The sequence below is a fragment of the Chenopodium album genome, chromosome 23 (genome assembly GCF_948465745.1).
Source record: "Chenopodium album chromosome 23, dcCheAlbu1.1, whole genome shotgun sequence".
NCBI classification, from domain to species: domain Eukaryota; kingdom Viridiplantae; phylum Streptophyta; class Magnoliopsida; order Caryophyllales; family Amaranthaceae; genus Chenopodium; species Chenopodium album.
In genome coordinates this window covers 25,267,480-25,294,727 of record NC_137856.1, presented here as the reverse complement: position 1 = coordinate 25,294,727, position 27,248 = coordinate 25,267,480, and the positions used below count along the sequence as shown (strand labels likewise).

General features: G+C 34.2%; 2 protein-coding genes across 2 annotated transcripts; one reads left to right on the top strand and one right to left on the bottom strand.

Annotated features, from left to right (window-relative positions):
- Positions 1-2,333: 2,333 nt before the first annotated feature.
- LOC145608759 (putative F-box protein At2g36090) lies at positions 2,334-5,680 on the top strand. The gene is made up of 2 exons (XM_081664361.1): positions 2,334-2,484; positions 4,435-5,680. Exon 2 carries the CDS (start codon positions 4,451-4,453, stop codon positions 5,558-5,560), a length of 1,110 nt encoding a protein of 369 aa, XP_081520487.1. The 5' UTR covers positions 2,334-2,484; positions 4,435-4,450; the 3' UTR covers positions 5,561-5,680.
- Positions 5,681-6,051: 371 nt separating this feature from the next.
- On the bottom strand, positions 6,052-11,812 carry LOC145607189 (uncharacterized). The gene is made up of 6 exons (XM_081662927.1): positions 11,698-11,812; positions 7,750-8,265; positions 7,486-7,635; positions 6,962-7,398; positions 6,812-6,870; positions 6,052-6,694 (listed from the first exon to the last, which is right to left on the bottom strand). The coding sequence occupies exons 1-6, from the start codon at positions 11,810-11,812 to the stop codon at positions 6,052-6,054; spliced, it is 1,920 nt and encodes a 639-aa protein (XP_081519053.1).
- Between the last annotated feature and the right edge of the window lie 15,436 nt (positions 11,813-27,248).

The following is a 27,248-nucleotide window of genomic DNA, read 5'->3' as shown; positions in this document are numbered from 1 at the left end:
TAATACAAGGAGTCCTGATTTCAATGGCTTCCAAAGGTGTGTTCTAATTGATCAACTAAAGGGTCATTTTATAACACAGGAAACGAACCCTAATAAAACTCTAAATTGTTCTCCAAGTATATCAAATAGCCGTTATAGAAGAAATATAGTTTTAGGAAAATTCCACAAAACATTAAGCTTAAACTGGACAAAAAAACTGAAATTTCCAACTAGGCCCGGACGTGCCCGGTCGAGTACTTCGTCATCAAAATTTCTAGCATCATCATTTATTCGTAAAACGGTCATAATTTTTCTTAATTCTTATCGGAATTGGGCATATGACCTAACGTGGGAAAGATTTTGAAACAAACTATCATCTCCAACTTAAATCACCTCAAAATCAATTTTAGTTTGAGAGATAACTACATTTAAAGGTCAGAGTTTAATTTGTTTTTACTTTAATTTTTGTAAAAATAACTCAACATGACTCCATTTTACATAACCAACGATCATGAGAAACGAATTCAATGGTGTTGTTGTTAAACCTATTTCGATTTGAATACAACATAATTCTCGAGTCATTGCCAAATCAAACAAAAGAGTAGTTATGTTGGATTACACATGCTCAAATTAATAACATAAATCTAACATATGAGGTCACTTTGATTAATATCAAGATTAACAAGATTCCTAAAGCTATTGTCCAAAGAATTATCTTAACAGTTGTGATAGAATTTCAAGAATCTATTAATCTTGATATTGCATTATTATTACTTAAATTGATTCATATGTTGCTATATATTCATTGAAATTAATTAAGATTAATTAATTAGAGAGCCGACATAGAGATAATATAAATTTATAATGTTGCTTTTTCTATTAGTCTTGATAAAATTTAAAGGAAATCAACATAATTTCATAAATATAATGGTATCAAATTTAGTAAATCTTTTTCAAAAATTTACAACGATATATACCACCTGATTCACATATTCTGTTTTAGAAAATTTGTTAATTGCTACAAGGAAAAAAATTTTAAAAAATAAAAATTAATTTTTTTTTAAAAAAATGGCACCTCATCAATACTATCGTAAAAAAGTTGTTAATTACTCCCTCTATTTTTTTATATGCATCAATTTGACCGACACATTTGTCGAGACACTACTTTGACCATAAATATCTTTAATTGTGTATTAGAAAAATTGTAACAAAATTATATTATGAAACTAGACATTGTGACAAATCTAATGATATATAACATAATAACATCTATTCATTTTTTAGAGGTGAAAAAATTAAGTCAACCATGGTATGTGAATAGTGCAATTGTCAAAGTGATGCATATAAAAAAAACAGAGGGAGTACTACCTTAAAAGTATTAGGGCCTATTCACATTTACTTAATTTCAGTTCAGTTCAGTTCAGGTCTAATCAGTTCAGTTCAGCTCCAAGCAGTTCAGTTCAGTTCAGCTCAGCTCCTAATTTCCTTCTCTCATAAAATACTCATTTCATCTCAATTCAGTTCAGCTCCAAACAGTTCAGTTCAGCTCAGTTAAGTGAATATGAACAGACCCTTAGTGTTGTAAATTACTAGCCTAGAAGTGATTAATTTGCACGATTACTACCTCAATACCTCCCATCATTTTCCGACAATTAGCCCAATTATAACACCCCTTAATTAGCCTAAATATAATTTATGTCATTTTAATCCCGTTTTTGTAACATATCAATTAATTTATCGACCAGAATATATAATATATAATGCTACTTATCAGCGGTAAAATATAATTTTATGCCATTATAATTTTATTTCAATCATATATAAATGGTCTTTCCTTTAATTTTTTTTACAATTAGACAAATCTCCCTCTTTTTATTATAATAAATTTTCCTCCAATTATATCCCTTGATTTGAAATACTTCCTCCGTTAATTTTTATGTGCAAATTTGGGATATTATTTGTGAGATATAAAATATTCCAAAGTTGCACATAAAAATTAACGGAGGTAGTAGTACAACTACATAACCTTCTAGTTTGTATTTTCTTTATGTGTCGGCTCTATAATTAATGGCCATTACTTACTACCTAAACATAATGCCAAATCCAAAAATATCTATATAATATAATCTAAGTTGCTTATACGTCAAATACCACATTGATAATTATAGTTTTGAATTGACTTCCACCAAACTACATTTCTATAATCACTCTTTATCTCATTGCACTTGTTCATTCCAATAATATGTATTCAATGTTGTCCCTCATTAATTATTTTTTGAACCATAAAATGTAAATCAATATAAATATCACAGAACAAAAATACCTTGCTACAATTTTGGTGATATGATTGATATCAATCCAAATCCACCTCATATTTTGAATTTTCTGAAAATACCCATCAAAAGCTCATTGTTCTAAAGTTTGAAGAGTTCTTCGTGAATGTTAACTTGGGCAACATTTCCAATAATTCTTCACCAATTATTTCAGAATTCCGGCCAATTATAGGTGTGTTTGTTCTTCTTTTCTCCAATTTTATCATTTTTAATAATACAATTCCTTTGTTCTGTTATAATTATTCTGATTTCTGAGATATTTAATCATGTGAAATGGGTATTTGACATTTTTATAGTTGGGTGTTTCGTACATGAATGTGCTTCTTAAAAATGATGTATAATTGTGTTTTTAAGGTGTTTTCAATAACAAATTAGATGGGGTCGGCTGCATGAACCAATAGTTTATCTCGCGTGGTCGTTTAACTGTTTTTGGTCTTTAGTTAGGATGATTTTTGTTCCACCTTTTGTGTTTTACAATAACTGTTATTCCGTACTATTGTTTGTTGGGGAATATATGCCAATTTAGGTTCATGGATGATGTATGAGAAAATGTATGTATTTTCAAATTTACCCATTTGTGTTTAGGTGTGGTTTGGGTAAGTTGTGAAATTATCGGATGAAAAGGTTGAAAACTTTCGAAAAAAGTTGATGATTACCTCTTTTTTTTTTTTTTTTTTTTTTTTTTTTTTTTTTTTTTTTTTTTTTTTTTTTTAATCCAATTTTTGATAAGCAATTGATTCAGAATTGTGTTTCTTGTTTGCCTTGATTATGAAATGAGTAATACAGGGTTAATGGTGGGTAATATATGAATTTCAGTTTGTTATATGCAAAAGACTGTATTTCTTAGGTTCTAGTAAGGTGTTGAACTTATTCTTCAAGAATCATACCCAAGTATTTGTATCCAGCATTTGTATCGATTTGAAGTGTCTGAACAATTAGAGACACATTAAGGTATGGCAGTCGAAACAAACAAAATTTTGGGTTATTTATGCCTTGTTATGTTGCTTTTGTTTGATTATCTATCTTACTATCTGTTTTAAGCAGCTGTTGTTGATTTGTTATATGTTTTTGGTAGCATTGAGAGAAGTAAGGACAGTTGATCATGGCTTTTCCATATATGTTGTTAGTGGTATCATCAATTATTGGATTGTAGGCTTTAGCATTCTGCAACTTCGTAATTTTACCATTTTCATTTCCAAATAGGCCACAATTCAGTTGGCATCATCTGAAATGTATTTATGCTTTATTACACTCTCTTTTTTTAGCAAACAAAAGAAACTGGAGAGACATGAACTGACTTTCATGACAGCCAAGAAACTGGAGAGACGTGAACTGACTTTCATAAAATTTCAGATGCAAAACTGTGAATAAGGTGCTTAAGTAACTAACTTAAACGATTCTTCGTATGATTGAAAATAATACACGATAGCAAAATAAAAGGATCAACTACTGGGTTTGTAACATCCAGTTCACTCTTCAATTTGATGTAGCTTGGCTGAACTTTAATTTATCTTTCTTTAATTGGTTACTGGTATCTGTTGCATGTGTACTGTTCAGAATAGTGATTCTTCCATCTAAGCACTCTCTGATAGCAAGGTATACACCATTTTTAGCACTACTGTGGTGTAAAAACTGTCAAATATGTGAAATCCTTCGGTTGGCATGCTAGGAATGTATAGGTTGCTTCTAAATGATATTATGCTGATCAATAATGTAATAAGTTGCTTTCAAATAATACCGTAATGGTTGATATTAAAAATAGGATATTCAGAATTTGTGGTGCTTTTGCTTGTCTGTCTTGCATTGTTTCAAGGACCCTTCATTTTCACTGTTTTACTAATTCTGGCAACTGTAAGTAAATAACCATAAGGGTTCAAAACAGAGGATTTTCTTCAGCACAATGAAGGGAGTAAAACTTCAAAATTTTGTGTTTGCTTATGCTACCTGAAGGTATTATGTATTACGAGTAGTCATTACTGGTGAATCTCGGTACCTGAAGGTATTCTGTATTTTTTATTGCTATATGGTTGCATATAGTTTTTGAAGAATTTTTTAAAAGCAGCTCAGTAAAAACATGTCAATCCTTTTCTCATTTTGTGTTTCTTTTTTGTCAATATTGTAGATGGTAAGACATTAAAATGTCCGTTCAAGCTGAAAGAATTTGTCCGTTAAGCAGTGACATTTTTTATGATATATTAAGGCGCCTTGATGGGGCAACTTTGGCCACTGCAGCATGCACCTGTGCATCATTTTCCTCTATCTCAAAAGAGGAGAGAATATGGGAAAATGTTTGCAATTCCCTGTGGCCTTCAATTAAGCAGGATGATGTGAGAACCTTAATTAGATCTATGGGTGGGTTTAGAAAGTTCTATGCAGACTCTTACCCTCTCATTGTTAATAAAGACTTAGCTTTGGTTCCATTAGATTCCTTTCTGGAATACCCTGAAGAATGGCCGGAAGCAGACTTTTATGAAGATTTTGAAGAATACGAGAGCCTCACACCATCTGATTTTGTTTCACTTGTTGATATAAGATACAAGGACAAACCAATATTCTCAAAAGTCCTTTGGGGTATTTCTGAATCAGATGCTCTTGGCCGTTGGTTCTATAATGCACCATTCCACATCGACCTTGGCAATTCAGATGTCAATGACAACATAGGGAAAGTTATCCTTACAGGGGAAGATGGTTTGCCCTTAATTGAATCTGTAGATAATGAAAGAAAAGAAGGAAAGCTCTGGATGGAGCTCCAAGATAGGTTAAGACTTAGTTGGATCATTGTAAATACAAAGGTTAAGCAAGCGGCCAATGTATCGAGTTTTATCCCCCTAGGAGTTCAGAGGCATTGGCCAAGTGATAAGGATTTCCTAGTACGATTTGGGTCTGTTCTCCCTGCTGAAGATATCCTCCCCTGTCAAGTTGTAGAATGCATCCTTCTAGTGAAATTTAGAATGGTTAATGATACTGCTAGTGGTTGTGTAAACCTTGAGCTGACCCAAGTGAGCATGCAGTTGGAAGACATGGAAGGTTTTCATGTCAACGGAAGAAACAGTCTGATGGTGCTGAAAAAGGCATTGAGCTGCAGGAAGAGCAGGAACTATAGTGAAGTTCTAGAGTCTTGTAATTTGTATTCTCGAGTTCGTAGTGAAATAAAGGAGGAGAAGATGCGAAATGAAAGTCGAATTGATAAGATGTGCATCTTAAGTGGCATTGTAGCAGTTGTTATGTTCTGGTTTTGCATCCTGTGAAATCGTCTGTAAACTAGTTAGTTAGTTAACCCTTTGTGTAAGTACTGTTATATTAGGAATCATACTGAATTATATGATCCTTACATATTTCTGAAGAATGAATAATTGAATCAATCATTTAGTTGCAACTTTTTTGTCTTGTGCAACTTTGTGTTCTTGCCTCTGCCCTTGCCTGATAGTATCAACTATCCAGTTCCTCGTATGTTCTTCAAATTTTAACCATTCCTGGGTGTACCTGCTTTTCATGGTACACCTAGCCATCTAGACATGCGGTGTACATGCGCTGCACACTGGCTTTTGGGCGTCTATACTTGACTAGCCAAGTGCTATTGTTAGAAGCAAGAGAATTTGTTCTAAAAAGTACAATAAATGTCCTCTTCTTGGACAGGAAAGAGTATATTAATAGTCACTTTCTTATTGATAATGAAGTTGAAATATTCAACAATTCTAAAGAAAAATGGAATGCAAGACAAATATGCATCATCATGAATCTACTCCAACTTATTATGCTGTCTTTTATAACTTGTTTTCTCCTTCTTGTTACTCATTATTTTCGGGCTTTTACTACTCCAGAAAAGTGTTCGTTTGTCACTTGGCTGAATCAAAGTCCATGATTTATTTTTTGAGCTATATATATCCCACAAAAGAGAAGATTGCTGGTAAAGAAATAGCACAACAGGGATAGCTGCTAGTACAGGTATAGGTGCTGGAATCCATATCGGATTGCGTAGAAAGGTGATGAAGAATGTAGCAGTGAAAGCAGCCATCATAAATACTATGGAGAAAAATAAAGATGTTAGGCCAGCCATGAGTTTTCGAGGCAGTACCACAAGAAAGTCTTTTTCTGCATATCTCGATGTCAGGATTGACAGAAAAGTGAAGATGGAAGTAGAGGAAGCAAACAATGCAAATGCGTTGAATATTGCAAAGACCTTGAAACATACTTGATTTAACAAGATTGGAGATCCATTATTTTGATCATTACCACCAGGTAAGGTGAAAGCCGCTGTAAAAATTACTGTTGTAATGAGTGTTGCCACCAGAGTACATGATTCTGCTGTTTTCTTCATCCATGCTTCTCCACGTGACCGTAGGTCCTCATGCTGTTTAGTAAATAAAGCTTGGGGTGTCATTCCGAAATCACTTATATCATCATCTTCATATATAATATCATCCTCCTGATTTCTATATTCCGAATTTTTCTTATCATTTTGGACGGACTTAAGGGATTTGCTCCTATCCTCATCATTTTGGAGGTTTTCATGATTGTTAGCCAGTGCATATTGGGGTTGGACAACTTTCCTGACAGCCTATCAGACATTGGTGATGTTAAGATTAGCCAGAACAACATGTTGAAATTAAACAAAATGCAAAGGAAAAGAGTGTAATAAGAGCAATAACCTCAAACCATAGTAGCTCTCGTTGCATTTGTAAAGCTGCACCTGAGATGCAGTTGAGAATATCAGGAGGTGGCAACTTTGCAGCTAAATGCAGCATGTTATTTCCGTTATCATCCTTGTATGTAGCAATGAAGTCTTTTATGGTTCCAAACTCATGTATGAGCTTGAATATCTCCTCATGTCGATATTGAACAGCAATATGAAATATACTTCTTCCTTTCTCATCCACTTTCCATATTATATCAGGATATATTTTAATTAGTGTTCTTAGGAAACCAGCATTCCCCCTTTTGGCCGCCACAAACAATAGTCGCCATGGTGTATTAATATGCTCTGAAACATCTTCTTTTTCAACGACTTTCTTCCAGGCTATCCGAGTCACTTCAAGTGCATTATTTTTGAGGTCCTGCTCATTTTCTTTATTGCCCGTGTTCTTGCCTGAAACAAATGACATGAATGAAAAATGGAACAGGAGAATTGGTGATTGATCAACCAAGTGAAAAGAGTAAAATAACAGACAATGACATCGTCTCAGAAGTTTATCCCATATGATCTGCTTGCGAGTGCTGTTCTTTAGAGGCCTTTGAGCAGCAAGGGTGTGCAGCACAGTCTCGTCCTTTGAATTCCTCTGGAGTGCTAAACTTGGATACTTCTGTATGAAATCAAGCGCGATATCTACACATAAAATGAACACATTTCAGCAAGTAATACACACACAAATATGTGCTCTATCTACTGAGTAGTGAGCAAGATGCAAAGAGAATCTAAATAATTGTCGTATTCGTATACCATACAAACCAGCCTCTATGGCACTGGTAAGCAGCTCAATGCGATCCTCATCTGTCAGCCTTTTAGGATCTGTTACATTGTCATCATTAAGGTAATTCACCATGTCTCTTTTTCCTAAAAGAATCGCCATATGAAGAGGGGTCAATTTTTTTGCTCCAGAACTTCTAATATTTGGTAGCTCTTTATCAAATTCTACCATCACTTGTGCAATCTCAACATTTCCAGATGATGCAGCATTGCAAAAGGCGGTATTTCCATGTACGTTTTTCGAATCTAGAGGAACATTGTTTTTATGCATACGACTTGCCAGTTTTTTGACAAAATCAAGGTGCATGGCTGCTGCTGCAATGTGAAGGACTGTGTCTCCATGTTTTGTAATTTTGGCAGTCATCCATTTGTTATCTACTTTGAAAACGTCTTCCGCCTTGTCCCAGTCACCATCCAGAGCAGCTTTATAGAGAGGCAATACATAGTTCAACAAATCTTGTTTTGTTATTTTTTCCTCCTCTTTTTGGCCTAGCAAGAGCAGAAGTGTTAGTGTCAGTGTACATAGTTACAAATCCTATATTGCATTATTGCAGTTCCAGAAACTAATATTGTGTAACTCATCTGTAGGCTGTAGATCGAAATATTTACTCAGTGTATCACTCACCTCAACTTCCAAAATTCTGAGTAAAATAACAAATTTCCTCATCCAATAAATATTCAAGATGTAAAATCCATTCATAGAGTTCTTTCCGGCTAATTAAAGTGAAAATAAGGTACATGTACTGATGTTAATTAGTGATGCACCTAGTTTATCATAAACCAAATATATTACAGTGACCCAATCCAAACTTGATCCGTTTCTATTTAATTGACGCGTTCAATTTAGGCACACATATTAAGGAGATAAGAGAGAATAAGAGAAAAATATAAAGCAAGTGGGGTACACCAGTAAATGCAAAGTATAAAACTTATAAAAAAGGAAACGTGTTAACTAAAAATAAATTTCCTAAAAAGGAATACGTGTCAACTAAAAGACCAAAAGTAAGTATGTTGAAATTGAACTCTGTAAGTGTTGTATGGTTACATTTTTGTTAGGAAAATTTGTCAAAAAGATCCTTTTATGTAGGTCTTTTTGTTGCAAAGGTCCTTTTATAAAAAAGATACACAAAAAGTCCTTTTATCAGATTTGGGTTGTGGCGAGCTGAGGGTCCTTTGACCAGATTCCGGCTGAAGAAAGAGCCCTTAAAATTCTGTTATTAGTTAGTACTCCCTCCGTTTTTAAATACTTGCACCATTTCTATTTTTTTGCACTATTCATTTGTCCTACTTTGATTAATGTTTGTGATTTATACATAAGGAAAAATATAGTCTTGTAGGTACTTGTTGGAATCATCTCAATGAATAGATTATTAATTTTCAATTGTTAGAATTTATACTTATTGATAATTAAAGATATTAGTGATCAAAGATTGCATCGGCATGCGTGTCCAAGAGAAATGGAGCAAGTATTTAAAAATGAAGGGAGTATAAAACTAGTGTAAAAAGCTAATGTGATACAAATATTGATAAACAAAGGAAGTACTCCATATATAATTTAAAATTAGGAAGAATTAGAAAATAACACCATAAAAAACCCAAATTTTGATTATAACACTACAATAAAAAAAAATTTAGTTATAATCAAAATTTAGTTATAACACCACAAAAAAACTCAAAATTTTGATTTCACCACCTCGTAACAATTTTTTGGATGGAATTCGTTAATGGGGCCATAACAGACACGTGTCAAATGCCTGTTGGTTAAAAAAAATAATTAATAAAAAATAAAGAAAAATTAATAAAAAAAGAAAAACCCTAACCCAAACCCAGCCAGCCCCACCACCGGCGACACCACCTTCCCCAGCCGCGCTGATAGCCTAACCAAAGCCGCCACCACTCCATGCCCCCATAAAAACCAGCGAAACCCTCCTTTCCCCTCTTCCCCCTCCCCAAAACCATCTCAACCCTACCTAACCACCACAAATCACCACCTACCCGCCGCAACATCAACCCCGAAAAACCACCTTTCCTTACCTTTCAACCTCAAAACGGTTGAAATCGACCATGATAGCCCTCGATTGGTTGATTTCGGCCGCCGATTTCGCGGAAATGGAGAAATGGGTGTGGATTTTGCGGCGCTTTGAGAAATGGTGGTGGATTATATTTCGCAGTGGTTAGGTATGGGTTTTGCGGCAGTTTAAAAGGCATGGGGTAGATTTTGGGGAGGGGGAAGGGGGAAGAGGTGGAGCGGCGGTTGAGGGGTGGTTTTTTGACAGTGTTGGGGCAGGGGATGCCGACGGCAGTCGCGACTGGAGCAGGTGCAAGGTGGTGGGCTGGCTGGGTTAGGGGGTTGGGTTTTTTTTTTTTTATTTTTTTTATATATTAATTTATTTAAACCTCTAGTTACTTGACACATGTCTTCTAGGCCCCCATTAACGAATTTCATCCAAAAAACCGTTAAGTGTGGTGAAATCAATTTTTGTGAGTTTTTTGTGGTGTTATAATAAAAGTGTTTTTTTTTTTTAAAGTTTTGTGATGTTATAATCAAAATTTGTGTTTTTTTTTTGTGGTGTTATTTTAAAAATTTTCCTTTAAATTATAAGACTCTATATATATAATTGCACCAAAATTGATACAAATCAAACGAGAAAGTCCTCATAAATCCACGTTAAACATAAGTAAAATTACATAACCCCATTTTATACTAATTGAAGCCCAAATAGTATTACTATGATGTTTTTTAAAGTACTAATAAGAGTATCTTTTATACTAATAAAAGCATATATAATACGATTGAAAAATAATACATACGATTGAAAATGTTCGGTGGTACTATATTACCTTTTAGTGATACTCTCATAATGTCATTATTTACAAAATTGCTATTGAATTGTTATGTAATTGTTTGTGTCTAACTGTGATGTATTACGACTTCCTCCAAATCAAACAAGATCTCATGTAACCTTTGTTCCATCTACATTTTTCAATAGAGTTAAAAACCACTTATAATTAAATTCCAAACGAGACAATAAAAGAGGAATGAAGGGAATAAGAGAATTTAGATCAATTGCAATAATGGTACGAGGAGAGATGCATGTTATAGAAAAATTGAAAGCAATATTATGCACCATATATCATGATCAGTGTTTTAGAATATAATTCCTCGGTTTTCCTTAGTTCTACCAATTTCTTATTCATAAGAAGTTTACGAATTCTGACCATGTATAATAATGTATATGGTATAACAAAAAAAAATCATTAAATTAGATCTTATTAGTTTCATATTGTTATGATGCTTATGAATCTTCAATATATCAACTTTATTATCATCTTTGTTTCATAAATCACAATTATGTTACTCCCTCAATCATTTTTTAATATTTTCATTTTTTTTGTGAGATCAGAATAATCAAAGTGTAAAGATTAAAACAATCAAAGTCGGAGTAACATTTTTCTCAAAATAAAAAAAGTTGGAGTAGCATTTTTACTTTTTTTTTTTTTTTTTTTTTTTTTTTTTTTTTTTTTTTTTTTTTTTGGTAAAAGACAAAAGTTGCATGAAAGTGCAAGATAAAGTTACAGAAAATGAAAAAAAAAATAGTAAAATTGTTTGAAAATTTTACGGCAGTCTTTTGAAATATGACTAATATAATGTTTTCATTATTATATATTAAGATTGTTTATTGCTAAGAGTTACCAAAATAAATCAATATTCTGATCATATATACATTACACCCCAATCTATCAAGGTACTGTACTTTTGCCTATAAATCAATGTAACTTTGACTCAAAAATTGAGCAAACAATTAGTGACAGGGGGAGTAAAATCGCGCGCACAAAGCAACAAAAACAAAGTAACAATAGTCAAAATTTATTGATATTCCAAAAGAAGTTGGATTGGGAATGAAATACAGGTTTACTCACTTTGTGGTGGATCATCTGAAGGAATACTCATTGGCGGAATTGAAACGATGATATCATTGCTTACATGTGCTTGCTTCAAAGAATCTGGAGGAGTAGGCTGTGGAGTTTTCAACATTATTTTTCTTACTTCACTTGTTACTTGACTGAAGAGTGATGAAGATCAATTTAAATTGCTGATTTTGTTTTATTAAGTTGCTAATGATGATGATTAATTATGCTTTTGCCTTGATAATTCACGACCCTTCTATATATACTCATTAATGACTAATGGCTACTAAACTATCAATTTTGTTTTTTTTTTTTTTAATGTGAAGTATTATTTAATCCAAGTCAACTTTGGTCTAGATTGCGCCAAAAGAACACTTCAAATATACGAAGTGTGAAAACTATGAAGTAGTCTTTTGTAGTATTACTAGATACCAACTATATACAAGATCGATGAGACTAAGGAAGGCTTAGTTTACTGGTAAAGATTTAACCTCATTACTCATAAATTACGGATAGAAAACTTACTACTTCCTGATTATTCGGAGTTGAGGTTTTTCTGTTTCTACCCTTCACTCTTTATTTATTAATTACTACACCCGTTTTTTTAGTTGATGCCCCATCTGTCTCATAATACAATGTCTCTGGGTTTTAAACAGGAATTAAGAAAGTTGTATATATTAAAACTAATAATTAGAAGTATATAAATGCATGTGGATTTAGAGAGAGATAGAGAGAAAGAAAAAATAGTTAGGAATAATTGAAGAGATAGAGAGAGAAAGTGTTGAAAATTGATGTTGAAAGTGCAGCCAAAAAAAAAGAGGAAAAAAAGATGACAGATCATACAATAGAGAGCTGGGTAATAATGTCAAAAAGTACAATCTTTAAATAGAAAGAGACATTGTATTTTGGTTTACCCAAAAAGGAAAAAAGACATTGTATTATGAGACGGAGGGAGTACTTTTTTATTATCACATTTGCCAACACAGTATTTTAACGATTAATATCTCTAATTATCGATATTGTAAAATTATAAAAGCGGATATTAATAAAATATGCACTGAGAAGATTCAAACAATATTTCATGTGACTATATTTATTTTATCGTAACTATAAATCACAAAAACTAGTCAAAGTGTAATTCATAAATAGTGCAAAAATCAAATGGTGTCAACTAAAAATACAAAGGAAGTATTGATAATATCTAAAAGACTTAATTTGTGCAATAATGCAAGCCAAAAAGTCAAATATCATAAGCTTAACTTAACTTATTATACCAAGTAAGATGTAGTCAACCTTGATGTTCCCTCTTATTTTACCTGTATTTTTTAATGCTAATAGAGTAGAGGGAGCGAACCCAAAAGCTTCGCTTTTCGGAACATACCAATTTTCCGTGCCGCCCCTCTTACTCTACCACCATAAGATTAATCAATTAATGTTGTAGGACTTATCTAGTGTTATTTTATTAATAATATGGGCGTTACTAAGTCGGTGTTATTTTTTTTAATTTAAGGATTACTCTATAAGTATAATAGTTAATAGGGGTTACCTATTAGTATAATAGGTTACTCTGTTACTGTTATAAGAGTTGCTTTATTTTTTTATTAGCGATCATACGGAGTGATCAGCTGCACAAAAAACATGCTGGTTTTTTTACTGGAGATTTCCAATTCTCAATGTTGGGTTTTTTACTAGGGATTTTCAATTCTCAATTTGTTAAAAGAAAAAAAAAATTCTTACTTATTCTTCTTCCCTTCTCCTTGTTATTTTCTCTTGTTTGATTTCACTCCTTAAACACCAACTCATTCTACCCCACCAGAGATACCCTCTCGTCCTCTCTCTGTCACTCATTTGAAAAAAAAAATTATAATAATTATGATTTTTCTTTTTAGAGTCTGTTTAGTTTACCTTATATTTTTTTTATTATCACCTCTTATTTTATCAATGTGCCATAACTTGAGATGACAATGGATCCAGAACCTTACCAACCTACATACCTTGACCTTGTCGAATAATCCTATTATAAATACATTTATGGGTCACATATCGCCAGGTATTACTACACTCTACTCTACCGATTTACCCAATGGCATCCGATCCCTACCCATAACCAAATATTGCATTTTACTCTCTTTTTCCACTATTTTATTTGCCCCATCTGACTATTCATGGTCCCTAACTAGTGTGTTAAAATAGACCACTTTGACCTTTAACGACCATTTTTGATGGCCGTTTTTAGGGGGTATGAAAAACGGTGGTCGTTTTGGGTGGCTGTTGGGGCACGGAAAGGCAGGGGCGAAGATTTTGGTGGCAGGGGTTGGGAACGGGGGTGTCAGGGTGAGGTAGTGGCGACGATGTGTTATTACTGGTGGCGGTTGGGCCAACGGTGGGGTGGGGTGGCTAGGTTAGGTTTAGGGTTTTTGTTTATTTGTTTATTTATTTTTTTATTTTAATTTTTATATTACTTTGGACCAATAATATATATGTTGACACGTAGGCAATGTGAGCCCCATTAACGGATTTCATCCATGAATTAGTTAAGTGGTGTTAAAAGCCAAATTTTAAAAAATTTAATGGTGTTAAAATAATTTTTTTAAGTGTTAAAAACGAATTTCGTGCTTTTTGTGGCGTTATAAATTAAAGTTTCCTAATATAAATGTCGCATGTTTAAAAGTACCCTATCAAAGTCCCCAAAATGGCTATTACGTTAAAAGAGAATCGATTATTTTGTATATAAGTAAGAGTTTTAATCAGGAAGCCCTCCTTTGAGTGGCATACCTAATTTATCACTATGAATCGAAAGGAGTTGAGGGCTACTATTGCAATTAGTGCACATTTTAGTATTTACTGTTGGAATAAAGAAAGGGATCGGAATTCAAGGGGTTAGGATTGGGCGCCAGTTTGTCCGTTGGGTTTTCAGCGATTCTTCTTGGATTGTTTCCTCTTGTTCTCTTCATCTCTTGTTGATTCCTTGTAATAACTCCCTCACTTATGGAGATGATTAAAATGATTTAATTCTCATCTTTATGTTGATTTATTCACTCTCATTGATGATTATGATTCTTCTATGATCTTTCATTTTCTTCCACGCTTCATTATAAATAGAAGAATCATTTTTCTGATTTTATACACTTGAAAAAACACCTTCAAACACAAACCTAAACACATACTCTATATTGTTCATAAGTTACTTGGCTCCAACCTTCCACCCAAAAGTGCCTTTGTGTGGAAGTGGTGTGTTAACCTTAGGGAACGTACCGGCGAATACAATTGTGCACCTCGGTTAAGTGATTTGCATCACGACACACCGTATTCTTTCATAATCATAAGATCATCTTTTCTATCTTATTATTTTAATTCCTTTATAGCCTTGAAAATACTTCTTATATTACAACATTTACAAGGTGACTTACATTAGATATCGATCCAATCTACAATTGTGTTTCTTTCTCTGAGAATCCATACATGGTACATGTTAGGTTTGTACTGTATGTATATTATTGATTTGTTTAAAACTAATAAAAGTAATACGAAGTAATAATTTGCACATTTTATGATAACAACGACACTACCTCTTCACTTCACTTAATAATTTAATGAATTAGAAAAGATATGGTAAGATTTAATAGAATTGAAGATTTTGCACTCATGTGCCATGTCCTATCTATAGTAGACGACTTTGTAGTGCAAGTGCAAGTGTGCAACATAGGCATTCGCGTACATACCAAACTCACATTAAAAAAACAGCTTTACACATGATAAAGTCGCTTCGAATTGACTTCATGTGTAATCACATATTGCACGTTCATATTAGCTTTCATTGGTTCTAATGTCTTGGAAGCACCTTAAAATGCATAAGCAACTTAACCTCCGGCATATGGGCATCATCTTCTGTTAAATGTACCTAATGGTTGACTTGCAATATTATTATTTACAAAAGGTTTTGTGTGAGACCGGACTCACGTGAGACCAGGCTCAATAACAAAAGTCCAATAAAAAGGCGCGGGCTAACTAAACCCGATCGCGAGGCCCGCAACACCAAAAACATGATAGTGGACTCACGTGAGTCCGTCTCACCCAAAACTTTACCTATTACCTAAGCATAACTCCGATCTAGATCACATTATTGTTACCTTATTTAGATAATAAGTAGTACTATATACAATTATACATTGTCACCAATATTAAAGAAGACCTTATTCATTAAAAAACTAAAAGTACTATACTTAAAAAAGACCTTGAGCTCTTGAGGTTAGGTCCCTTAGGTAGTTACTAGTTAGGTTGTGCGATCATGTGATAGTAATTAAGAATATTACTCGTATAATCTTTTACTTAAAATTTTTTATTTTAATAATGGTGAATATAAATATAGACGGAGTAATAATGATGTCATTTACCACTATCAGTTATAGTCTGTCGTATCCGCGTACTGCGTATGACATCAAGTGCTTATATCATATTCCCTTCGTTTTTAAATAATTGTTTTAATTCTCCATGTGCGGAGTTTTAGGAGAAATTAGAAAAAGTAATAAAATATGGAGATAGTGGGGTTGGTGGAAGAATAAAAAATTGTAATAAGCAAAAGTAGTAGAGAGAATTGGAGGAGAGAGAATATAAAATTAATAAATTATGATTTATGTTGGGTCTACTAGTTGAGATAAATTAATTAAATATTGTAAAAACTATCCAAAAAAGGAAATGAAGCAAGCATTTAAAAACGGCCGGAAGTGGAAAGTGGAGCAAGTATTTAAAAACGAAGGGAGTAATAATCTAACCTACTAGCAATACTTTTTTTTTTTTTTGCTACATATTCATCTAATGCTACAGAAGACTGTTTTCTGACCACAATTCTACTGATACGACCAATATTTGAACTTGGGAGTAGAGGTGTTGAAATCCATTCACTAGTAGAAAAACACAAAAGGCTACCGGTTCAAAACCCCCTTATGCCACCAGTTTTGAACCGGTGGGCATTTGGGGGGTGGCAATACACGGTTAAAAAGCCACCGGTTCAAAACCGGTGGCAAATTAAGTATTGCCACCGGTTAACCGATGGCAAAAAAAGTTGGCGCTTTATTTTTTTTTTGTATTAAATATAAATGCCACCGGTTAACCGGTGGCAATGTACATGTTATGTAATTTTTTTTTTTGCCTTTTTCTTAAAGAAATATAATAGAGCAATTAAATCAAAAAAAAATTAAAACACCAAAATCCAAATCAAACAATAACGATAAATATAATCGAAAATTTATAATATATAATAAAAAAATTACGTTATTGATCAATAAAATAGAAAGTATTTCCTAGAAAAAACAATTGAACAATTACAACATATAAATAAAAAAAAATTTGCAATATAAATCAAAAAAAAAAAATTAAAACATCAAAATCAAAATTCTTGCATCTTGATACTTCGGCTTGATTCTTCGATTTAAATTAAATCAACATACCTGAAAACAAAAAAAATAAATCTATTAAAATAAATAAACTGCAAAAAAAAAAGGACGATCTGCATGTACCCTCTAATCGAATACAATCAAACCTAGAAAAACAACCCACAAATTAGTTAAAAACTCAGAAAAAACCATAAATTGATGACCAAGAACTCGATAAAAAAATCAGAAATTAAATCGAAATCAAATCGATTAAAATAAAAACAAATCGACTTCAAATCGATTTCACCCTAGAAAATCCCAAAATAGATTAAAATAAATCAATTAAAATCAGTTTTAAACCCAGAAAAAACACACAAAAATTAAAACAAAACCCATAAATTAAATAAAAACCCAGAAAAAAAAAAAAGAAAAAAACTCAGAAAAAAACCCAGAAAAAAAAAAAATTTAAACAAAATCCCAGAGATTAGTGAAAAAACGAGAATTAAACGGAACTGAAAAAAACAAATCGAATTGATTTTCAAAACGAGAATTAAAAACTAATTGAGAATTTAATCGAACTCAAAAAAACAAAAAGAGTTAAAAACATATTGATTTTCACGAGCTAAAAAAAAAGGAAAAAAAACCCAGAATTAAATCGAATTAAAATCCTAACCTCGTGCATGTCTTCGCGGTGTTGGTCTTGGAAATGAAAGAGAAGGAGACGAGAAGGAGATCGAAGATAGGGGAAAACAGAGAAGACGAATAAGGCTGGAATTCCACTAACTGATTGAAAAATAAGGAGATCTGTTCGTTTTACAAATCGAGAGAAGGAGATGAGAAAGAGCAGAAGGAGAGGGGAGAGAAGAGAGAGAAAGATAGGGGAAAAAGAACAGATCGAGGGAAGAGGGAGAGCAGGAGAGAGAAAAAGAAGCGGCTGAGAATTGAATGAAGAGATAAGGTTTGGGGTTTATAGGGGGGCGGCGTTTTTTTTTAAAATAACAAAATATACCGGTTTTGAACCGGTAAAAATAATATTTTCCCCACCGGTTCAGTTTGAACCGGTGGCAATACTATATCCCCCAATCCCGCCCATATCCCCCCTTTTTCTCCTCCGGTTTTTAAAAACCGGTGGCCATTGAGCGGTGCCTTTTTGCTTTTTTCTACTATTGATTATAGCTCAATTGTGAGTGTTCCACGATGGAGAAAGAGGTATGATTGTTCCACTTTATAAGGTAGGAGAGTTATTCCTACTATTGTCATTTAGGGCCTGTTCTCATTAACTGAACTGAACTCAGCTGAACTGAACTGAACTGAACTGAAATGAATATTTTATAAGAGAAGGAAATTAGGAGCTGAACTGAACTAAACTGAACTGAACAGAATTGAGCTGAACGAACTGAACTGAACTAAACTGAACTGAACTGAACTCAGCTGAACTGAACTGAATTTCAACGTAAGAGAACAGACCCTTAGTTTTAGTATGGAATTTCCTAAGCGTTATTTGTAGACCAACTCTCCTCGTCCTTATGCGGCAGAATAAAGGTTTCCCTACCGAGAAAGCATCTTTAGTTGGCAGTATCAATGAATGAAACTAGTTTTCTTTAGGATTGCTTCTCATGTTTTATGAGGGTTGATCTAATAAGGTTTCTAATAGGTGCCCAAAAAAAAAAAAAAAAAAAAAAAAAACAAATACTACAATCCCCATCATCTTTTTACAATATTTTAACTATGGAAAATAATATACATAGTTCTTAAACAGGCTACATTTAAGAAGCTAAAAATAATATAAATAAATAATAAATAAATTAATAAATAAAATTAATTACACTGTTTTGCACATGATTTTGGTTTGCATTCTTAAATTATACCAAATTAGAAACATTTTGAATGCTTTTTTATCGGTTTAATTAAGGGCTACACATAACGTTATTCTTTAATTATATTAGATTCATCTCAACTCAAGGCATGTTCACTTCAGCTTAATTTCAGTTCAGTTCAATTCAGCTCCTAATTTCCTTCCCTCATAAAATATTTATTTCAGCTCTATTTAGTTCAGCTCAGTTCAGTTCTGCTCCAACCAGTTCAGTATATGTGAACAAGCCCTCAGTTTCAAATCACCAAAAGAGTCAACTACAGACCTAAAGATTACAAGCTAATCAACGTTTGATAACATGGTTTGTTAAAAAAAAAAAAAAAAAAAAAAAAAAAAAAAAAAAAAAAAAATCGAGTATACTATTTACTATTATTTCTTGATCCAATTGTAGAAGATGAGTTTTTGTCAACGGAGTGATACACATTTAGCTGGACAATGTATAAACAAATTCTTATGTAGGAAATAAAAGTCTTCGTTACTCAATCCCTATATAATCTATTGCTAATCACACACTAAACCATCCACAACCTAAGTGTTGAACTTCAATCATCTACCTTCAATTTCATTCTCAAATATCTCAATTTGGTAATTAAGCATGGAATCAAATTTGAAACCAGAATTAGGTGTTGCCCGTAGTGCTGGTAAAACTAAGGGTAAAAAGAACCTCAAAACTGACATCTTGAATCTTGTCAAAAAAAAGAAAAGAAAGATTAAGAAAATTTTTGTCCGCAAAGACAAAACAACCAGCATCCAAGGAGGTGCCACGACCTCTAATGATGTTGTTTGTCAAGTGGTCGACGCCAACATCGAAAGAGGTGGCACCTCTAATAAGGATGTTGTCCGTGCTAGAAACCAAGCTGATACCAGCATAGTCATCATTCATTCATCCACAGAAGCAACTGCATTATTGGATAATGTTACATCTACTCCATCAAAAGAGGAGGCCACGCTACATAAGAATAATAAGCGTCCAAGAGATGAGATTGAGTCAACTATCAGCAACACACCTGACATTACTAGCCCAAAAACGCCCTTACAGGACGGTGAGAAGAGCAAGCAACTCGATCGAGGATCAGGGTCGTGGTCAGGGTCATGGTCAGAATCAGGATCGTGGTCAGGGTCAGGATCAACTCGATCAAGAATAAGTCCTGCTGATATCCACCCAGGAATATGCTCACCGGTAAGGAAGAGATCCAAAATAGTCGTAAATGGTACCGTCGAGAGCGCAACCAAAGGTTCATTTGACAAGAAGAGAAAACAACCCTAGGACTAAAGTCTATACTTGAAGTTGGGGATCAATATTCGTCCCTCCTTTCCTCGTTTCATTTTTTTAGCTTTTTCAAGAAATAATGTGATTCGTTTCAAGTTTGTTTAATGATCGATGTAGACCGTAATGTAGTAATGTTTCGATCGTTTCAAGTTTACTTTATTGTAACTAAATTTAACATTTTGTTAAAGGAAATTTTGACAATTGCTACTAGAGAAGATACCTTGCTTGCTTCACATTTGCTACCGGTTAATTTTTTTTTTTTTTTTTTTTTTTTTTACTTTGTTTCTACCTAAATAAGAGTTTGTTAAAAATCACTACCAACGGATTTCGTTAAGTTTATTCAAAAAAAAAAAAAACAAAAATAAACCAGCCATCCCTTTAAAAAGCCCAACCCCTCGCGTCAGCCACCCTGCGGCCGACGCCGGCGATTTGTGGTGGAATCGAACCGCTCCCCTTCCCCACCCAAAAACCTACACCCCTTACCCTAAACCACTAGCCCAAAACCACCCTAAATGGGTTTTAGGGTTTCACTTATGGTGGTTTTGGGTGGCTGGGGAACTCCTTCGCACGACATGGTTTGCGATTTGTGGCTGATTGGTGGGCGTGAACTCCTTAAAACCCACCAAACGGCATGAATCGATATTGGGGGAGAATGGATCGGTCGGAATGGGGGATAAGGAAGGCGAACACGGCTAGAAAAGGAATGGGGGACGAGGAGGGGTTGGGACTGGAATGGGAAAGGGGTTTTCGAAGGGAGGGGCTGGGATCGGGTTTTTGAGGGGAAGGGCACTACTAGAAAACAAGCAAATTACGACGGAAAAATTTCGTCGTAAAATAAGTCAAATCCGTCGTAAATAAGGTTTACGACGGAATTCCGTCGTAACTGGTTGTCGGAAAATCCTTCGTAGGAAAATGGCCATTTTACGACGGAATTTCCGTCGTAAACCTTATTTACGACGGAAATAATATCGTCGGCAGGGATTTTCAGGCCAGTGAAAATCCGTCGGAAAATTCCGACGGAATATAATCCGCCGGAATTTTTCGACGGAAATTCCGTCGTAAAAATGTTTCAAAAAAACAAAAAAAAACAGCCACCCACCACCCCAGACCACCACCCCACACCACCAATCCCCCCCATCCAGACCCAACCACAACCATACACCACCACCCCACACCACCAGTTTTCCCCCCATCCGGACCCAACCACAACCACACACCACCACCCAACACCACCAGTCTTCCCCCCATCCGGACCCAACCACAACCCACACCACCACACACCACCACCGACCCTATCCCACCACCATACACCACCACCGACACCACCACAACAAAAAAATAGCCCCAAAAACCATAAAATACCCCCAAAAACCGTAAATTAACCCAAAAAAAAAAAATTACACGACTAAAGCAAGAAATAACACACAAAACCAGTAGATCTACATATTTAATCAAAATTTCATAAAATAAAACGATGTTTAATCAACAAAAATTAAATCAACTATATAAATATACAATTATCTATTTAAATTTACAATTTATCATTACAATAACATATAAAATTAACTAGATCTACGAATCTATCCTAAATTAATTAACACAAGATCTACCAAAAAAGACGGTGGTTGTTGGGCGCGATTGATGTTGGTGGTGGTGTGTTGTTGCGGTTGTTGTTGTCGGTTGGTGGTGGTGTGTTGTTGCGAATCTCGTTGTTGTTGTCGTTGTTTGATGTAGGTGAAGAGAAAAGAAACGAAGGAGAGAGAAAGGGCGGTGAAGAGAAGAAAAAAGGAAAGAGAAGGAGAAGAGAAGAGGGGAGAACGAAGGAGAAGAGAAGAGGGGAGAACGAAGGAGAAGAAGGAGAACAGAGGACTGAGAAAGGGGGAACGAAGGAGGGGAGAGAGAGAAGGAGAGAGCAAAAACTTAGAGAGAGAGAGAGGCGGAAATAACAAAGGGGGAAGGGGCTGCTTTAGGGTTTGGGAATTTAAGTATAATTTTTTTAATTATTTTCCGACGGAAAATTCCGTCGTAATTTTCCGACGGACTGTAATTCCGTCGGAAATTGATTTTCCGTCGGAACTTTCCGACAGACTATAATTCCGTCGAAATTTGTAAATTACGACGAAAAATTCCGTCGGAAATTAAAATTTCCGACGGAATTTATATTCGTCTGAAATCCGTCGGAAATTTCACTTTTTGCGACGGAAATTCAGGTCCATCGGAACATGTCCGTCGTAATTTGCTTGTTTTCTAGTAGTGGGGGTTGGGATCGAGTTTTCGAGGGGGGGCTGGGAACGGGGCTGTGATCAGGATGGGAAAGGGCTTTTCAGGGGAGGGGGTTGGTTGCGACACTAGCACCGACACTATTGTTGGACGCTGGGGGCCGGAGTCGTGGGCAGGGGATTAGGCTTAGGCAATAGTGGCGATGGCTTGGGCAGCTGGTGGGTGGGGAAGGAGTGGTGGCTGGACGGTGGTTGGGCGCCACTAACGGAAATAGTAACGGTAGTGTAAGACATCAAGTAGTGATTTTTAATAAAATTAGATTCAGGTGGTAGCAATGTAAAAAATAAATAAATAAATAACCGGTAGCAAATGTGAAGGGAGGTGTTTTCACTGGTAGCAAATGTCAAATTTTCCTTTTGTTAATGAAGGTATAAACGTGTAAGGTTTTGATTGTCATTTGTCATTTCATTATTGCCAATGCATTACTTCGTATAATGGACATAACACTAGTAGAAAAATACAAAACTGCGCCAAGCTATGCCCACTGGTTTTTAAAAACCGGTGGGGAAAACATGGGCGAGATTAGGCGTATTTAAATTGCCACCGGTTCAAACCGAATGGGTGGCATAAGTGCTAATTAAAGGCCACCGGTTTTGAACCGGTGGCAATAACAGGAAAAAAAAAGGCGCCCCTTTTTCCTTTTCTTTCCCCTTTCCTTTTCATTTTCAACCAAACCAAACCCTCACTCTCAAAGCACTACAATACAGAGAACTCTGCTGGGTTAAATCACTCTTGAAGCTCACTACTATCGTCACCTGCAACGCCGGCCACCTCCACCACCACCGACCATAGCTGCTGCCTCCTCCACCACCGACCATAGCCGTTGTCACCTCTCTTCTCCCACAGCAAGCACGAGCAGCAGCACCGTGGTTCGCCCACTCCACAGCCGCCGCGCGAAGGCCCTCCTCTACCCTCGTCCACCGACCGACCGTCCACAACCGACCGCCCTCCTCTACCCTCTATCCCTCCTCCCCTTCCACCTCCACCTAGGGTTAGTATTAATTTTATTGGCAATTTTTGTACAATTAGTTTCAAATATCTGATCTACTTATATTATTATCTTTTGCATTTTGAACAATTGTTAGGCAAGTTAAAGTTAAGGTTTGAATATAATTTTACCCTAATTTTTCTAAATATTAGGTTGTAGTATTGGGAAATTTTCAATAAATTAGTGATTAGCTAGTAACCTTGTTACTTAGTTGAATATTGGTAAGTTTTAACGGGTAATTTTAGGTTGTTTAATGTGTAATTTTGAATAAGTTAGAGATTAGTAACTTTGTTACTTAATTAGTTTATTTTTGGTATGTTTTAATGTGTAATTATAGGTTGTTTTAATGGGTATTAAATGATTACTAACTTTTTTTTTTTGTTTTATTTTTAATTTTTATAGATTCATATGTAGTGAAGCACAAGTTTATTAGCTACTCAAGTGGGAAGTTCGAGACATCACATCCACAGTACTTGCTACATTGGTATGAGCTATAAACTTTACTAAGCTATAGTTCTTTCTATTTATCCATTTAATAAAGTTTTTTCATGAAAAAATTACAACTTGTGTATTGTTTAATTACAAATAAATAAAACAATATGTAGAATGCTTGCATCATCATCGTATACGAGAGATTGATTATTAAACATTCCTTGCAAGAATAATAAAGATAGCAATTAAGCATAAATACTCGACCTCACATTTTGTATTTATCACCTTTAAGGACTCTCCACTTTTTTTTCATCTTTAAGGACTTGAGGTTAGAAATCAAACCACTTAACTCACCTTTAACTCATCTGAGCATCATTTAGAATGTTAGCCCCTTGATTAGCAAACGTCAAGTCTTTGTTGAAATTTATTACCAAATCTCAATCCGTTGCAGGTTTGCAACAATCAAAATAAATAGTGTAAGGAGGGTTTTCCCATCGTAGGGGATCTTTTTCCTTAAATGCCCATGGCCCTTAAAAAGCCTAGGACTTTACACTTGTTAGAATGTATTAGGATTTGAATTCCTGACTGTTTGGGGGACCTTGAATTAGAATTGATTCTATCATCACGCTTTTTTGTAAGAAACAAGTAGGAGTCGCTAATGAGTTTTAGAAAAACTCATAAACCTCGTTCATGTCTTTCTCCCAAGTAGAGTTCTTGAGATGTTTAGCACGAATCCTAAGTTTACCTATGCCCAAATTGGTCTACATAAACCAGAAATGAGTTCGGGAGCGAGGGTACTAACATAACGTTCCCTTTAGAGAGGAATCTCTATCTTAGCCCTAGTACGACCTATACTAGCTCTTCCTTTTTCAAAATTTCATTACCAAAAAATATAGGCAACGTGAATACCTAAAAACTAGGTCAATCGATTTTATTTACACGCATCAATCACGTAGGAATTACATTGCAAAGTCATTCTTATTATTTAATCAATTCTATTCTTATTTAACGCAATATACTTAATATTATTTTGTAAGGTGAAATGAACAGGGCGTAAGTAGTTAAAATAAGAGATATAAAAGTAAAATATGGGTGAGTTCAATAAAGGGTGAATAAATAAAGTAAGAGATGATTTAATTAAATTTAAGACTTACGCTTTGTTTTTCCAAATAAGCAAGTAAAAGGAAGGCAAGGAAAATAGGAAGAAGGAGAGGGAAGCAAAGAAGAAAGATGAGCTCTTTACCCCTTCAGTTCTCGATCTCTAATTTTGAAGGGATTATGCTTATTAAAGAGAGAGAAAAAATCGACCTCTACTTGTCATTTTCCTTTCTTCCCTCAATCCTTTACCCAAACTTGGTGGTTGTGTACACTTAGAAGAGGAAATTGGAATTGATTTTCAATGTTTTGAATCCTTGATTGAGTTATTGAGTATCTGAGTTTTTGCAATTTTGAGTATTGAATTTATTTGAGATTATTTAAAAGAGTTATATGAAGGTTTTATTTCATAGGAATTAAGATTTGTCTTGAATTCCATGACCTGAGCTTTAAAAGCATGTTTATGAATAAATGAATTTTACTTATCTTGCACTAATACGAATTGAAGTATGTACATAGCATATTTTGATAATCCATATTTTTTAAATTTATTTGGTTCGCCCTGTTTACCTTATCGGTAAACAATTGAGAATTTCAAGTGGAGTCCCACTTACCCATTGTTATTTCACCTAGTCTAGGGTTTTTATGTCTTTCATTTAAATTTGAATACTCATAACAATGTATTAAATTATCAATAAAGTAAGAGTTGTTTCAACTGCATGAAAATGTTTAGGTGAGTTAAGGGCTTTGAATAGCCTTGCGTAATCATGCGGTAATAATACGCCTAATTTTATCTATACGGTGTAATTACACATATTATACTGGTAATTCTATAGAGGGAGATTTGGGGGTGTTACATGTCATCCATACGAGCAGACTAATGTCGAGTTATTCCGACGTTGAGCAGTTTGAATATCGAGAAGTAGTTTTGATGTTGAGCATATCCAATACTGAGCATATTTGGCATTGAGCAATTCCAAGATCATCTATGATGGATATAATTTTAATCCCCATTCCCTCCCCATCATGGGGCGAAATTAATTACGGGTCTCCTATTTAACCCGCCCCACTGATAATCATATGTGTATATAATGAATGTTAATACTTTTGAATGTTTTGATGTATTGAATGACCACAAAATGTATTAATCCCTCTATCTCCTTTTATTTGCTTCAATTGATGGAGTTATACTTTTAGAATTTTTGGTTTAAAGGAGTTGATAAGAGAGAATAGTCGTAAGGGTAGCTGTAGTGGTTGTTGTGAGAGTAAAGTTGTAGACCTTGCGACTAAAAATAGGTTGGGGGAAATTCAAAGAGATAAATTAAGAAGGGGAATATTCAGGAAAAGAGGGGGTAGTATTATGTAGGTAGACTTAGAGTATGTTAGATAAGAGTATTTTTAGGTTTAATGGATTGAACTAAACCATTACCGTTACTTAATGTTTGGTTAGAAGGTTTAGGTAACAATAACCATTATCTAATTAGGGTAATAGTTTCCACCTAATTTTTACTTTCTTAACCCTAACGTAACAATTACATATACCCTCCTCGAATAAAAAGAGAGGAACCTCTTTATGTTTAAGTAATCCTTTCTATGGTAAAACCAAATATATGAAAAGGTAAAGGTTAAATGTTTCCTTTCGAGAAAATTCAAGTTTATTAATATGATAAACAAAATTTGTTTATCAAATGGCAAAATTGTAAATAAATCAACAACTTTTTATTAAATATGGGTCCCGCTATTGTTGATATATTTACGAAAATACCATGATGACTAGGTATTTATGTTGTTTTATTTATCATTTTGCCATTTGATAAACAAATTTTGTTTATCAAATTGATTAATTGGGGCTTCCTCATTTTCTTTCCCGTCTCTTATTTGTTTCTTTTCTACTCTGTCTCTATTCCCTATATTCATACCAAACACCCTCTTAAACTCAATGGATAATATTACTCCGTATAAACAACACATACATCGATTATTGAAACCGGCCAAATAGCCAATAAATCAATTATTTTAACTTGGGATTCCCTTGTTGAATTAAGAAAAAGTCCAACTAAATCAGCCAATCAACGTTTGCATGTATAAAAAAAATAGCAGTAAAATATCACTTGTTGATCTCATTTCAAGCCGTAGTTCACTCGGATTCTGATGATTTAAGATATAAGAAAGCTAGTGATTTTTTTTAGTTCGACTTTTGGCAATTAGTTTAATATAAGTCTTTCTTTACCACTAACTGATAACGTGATTCCT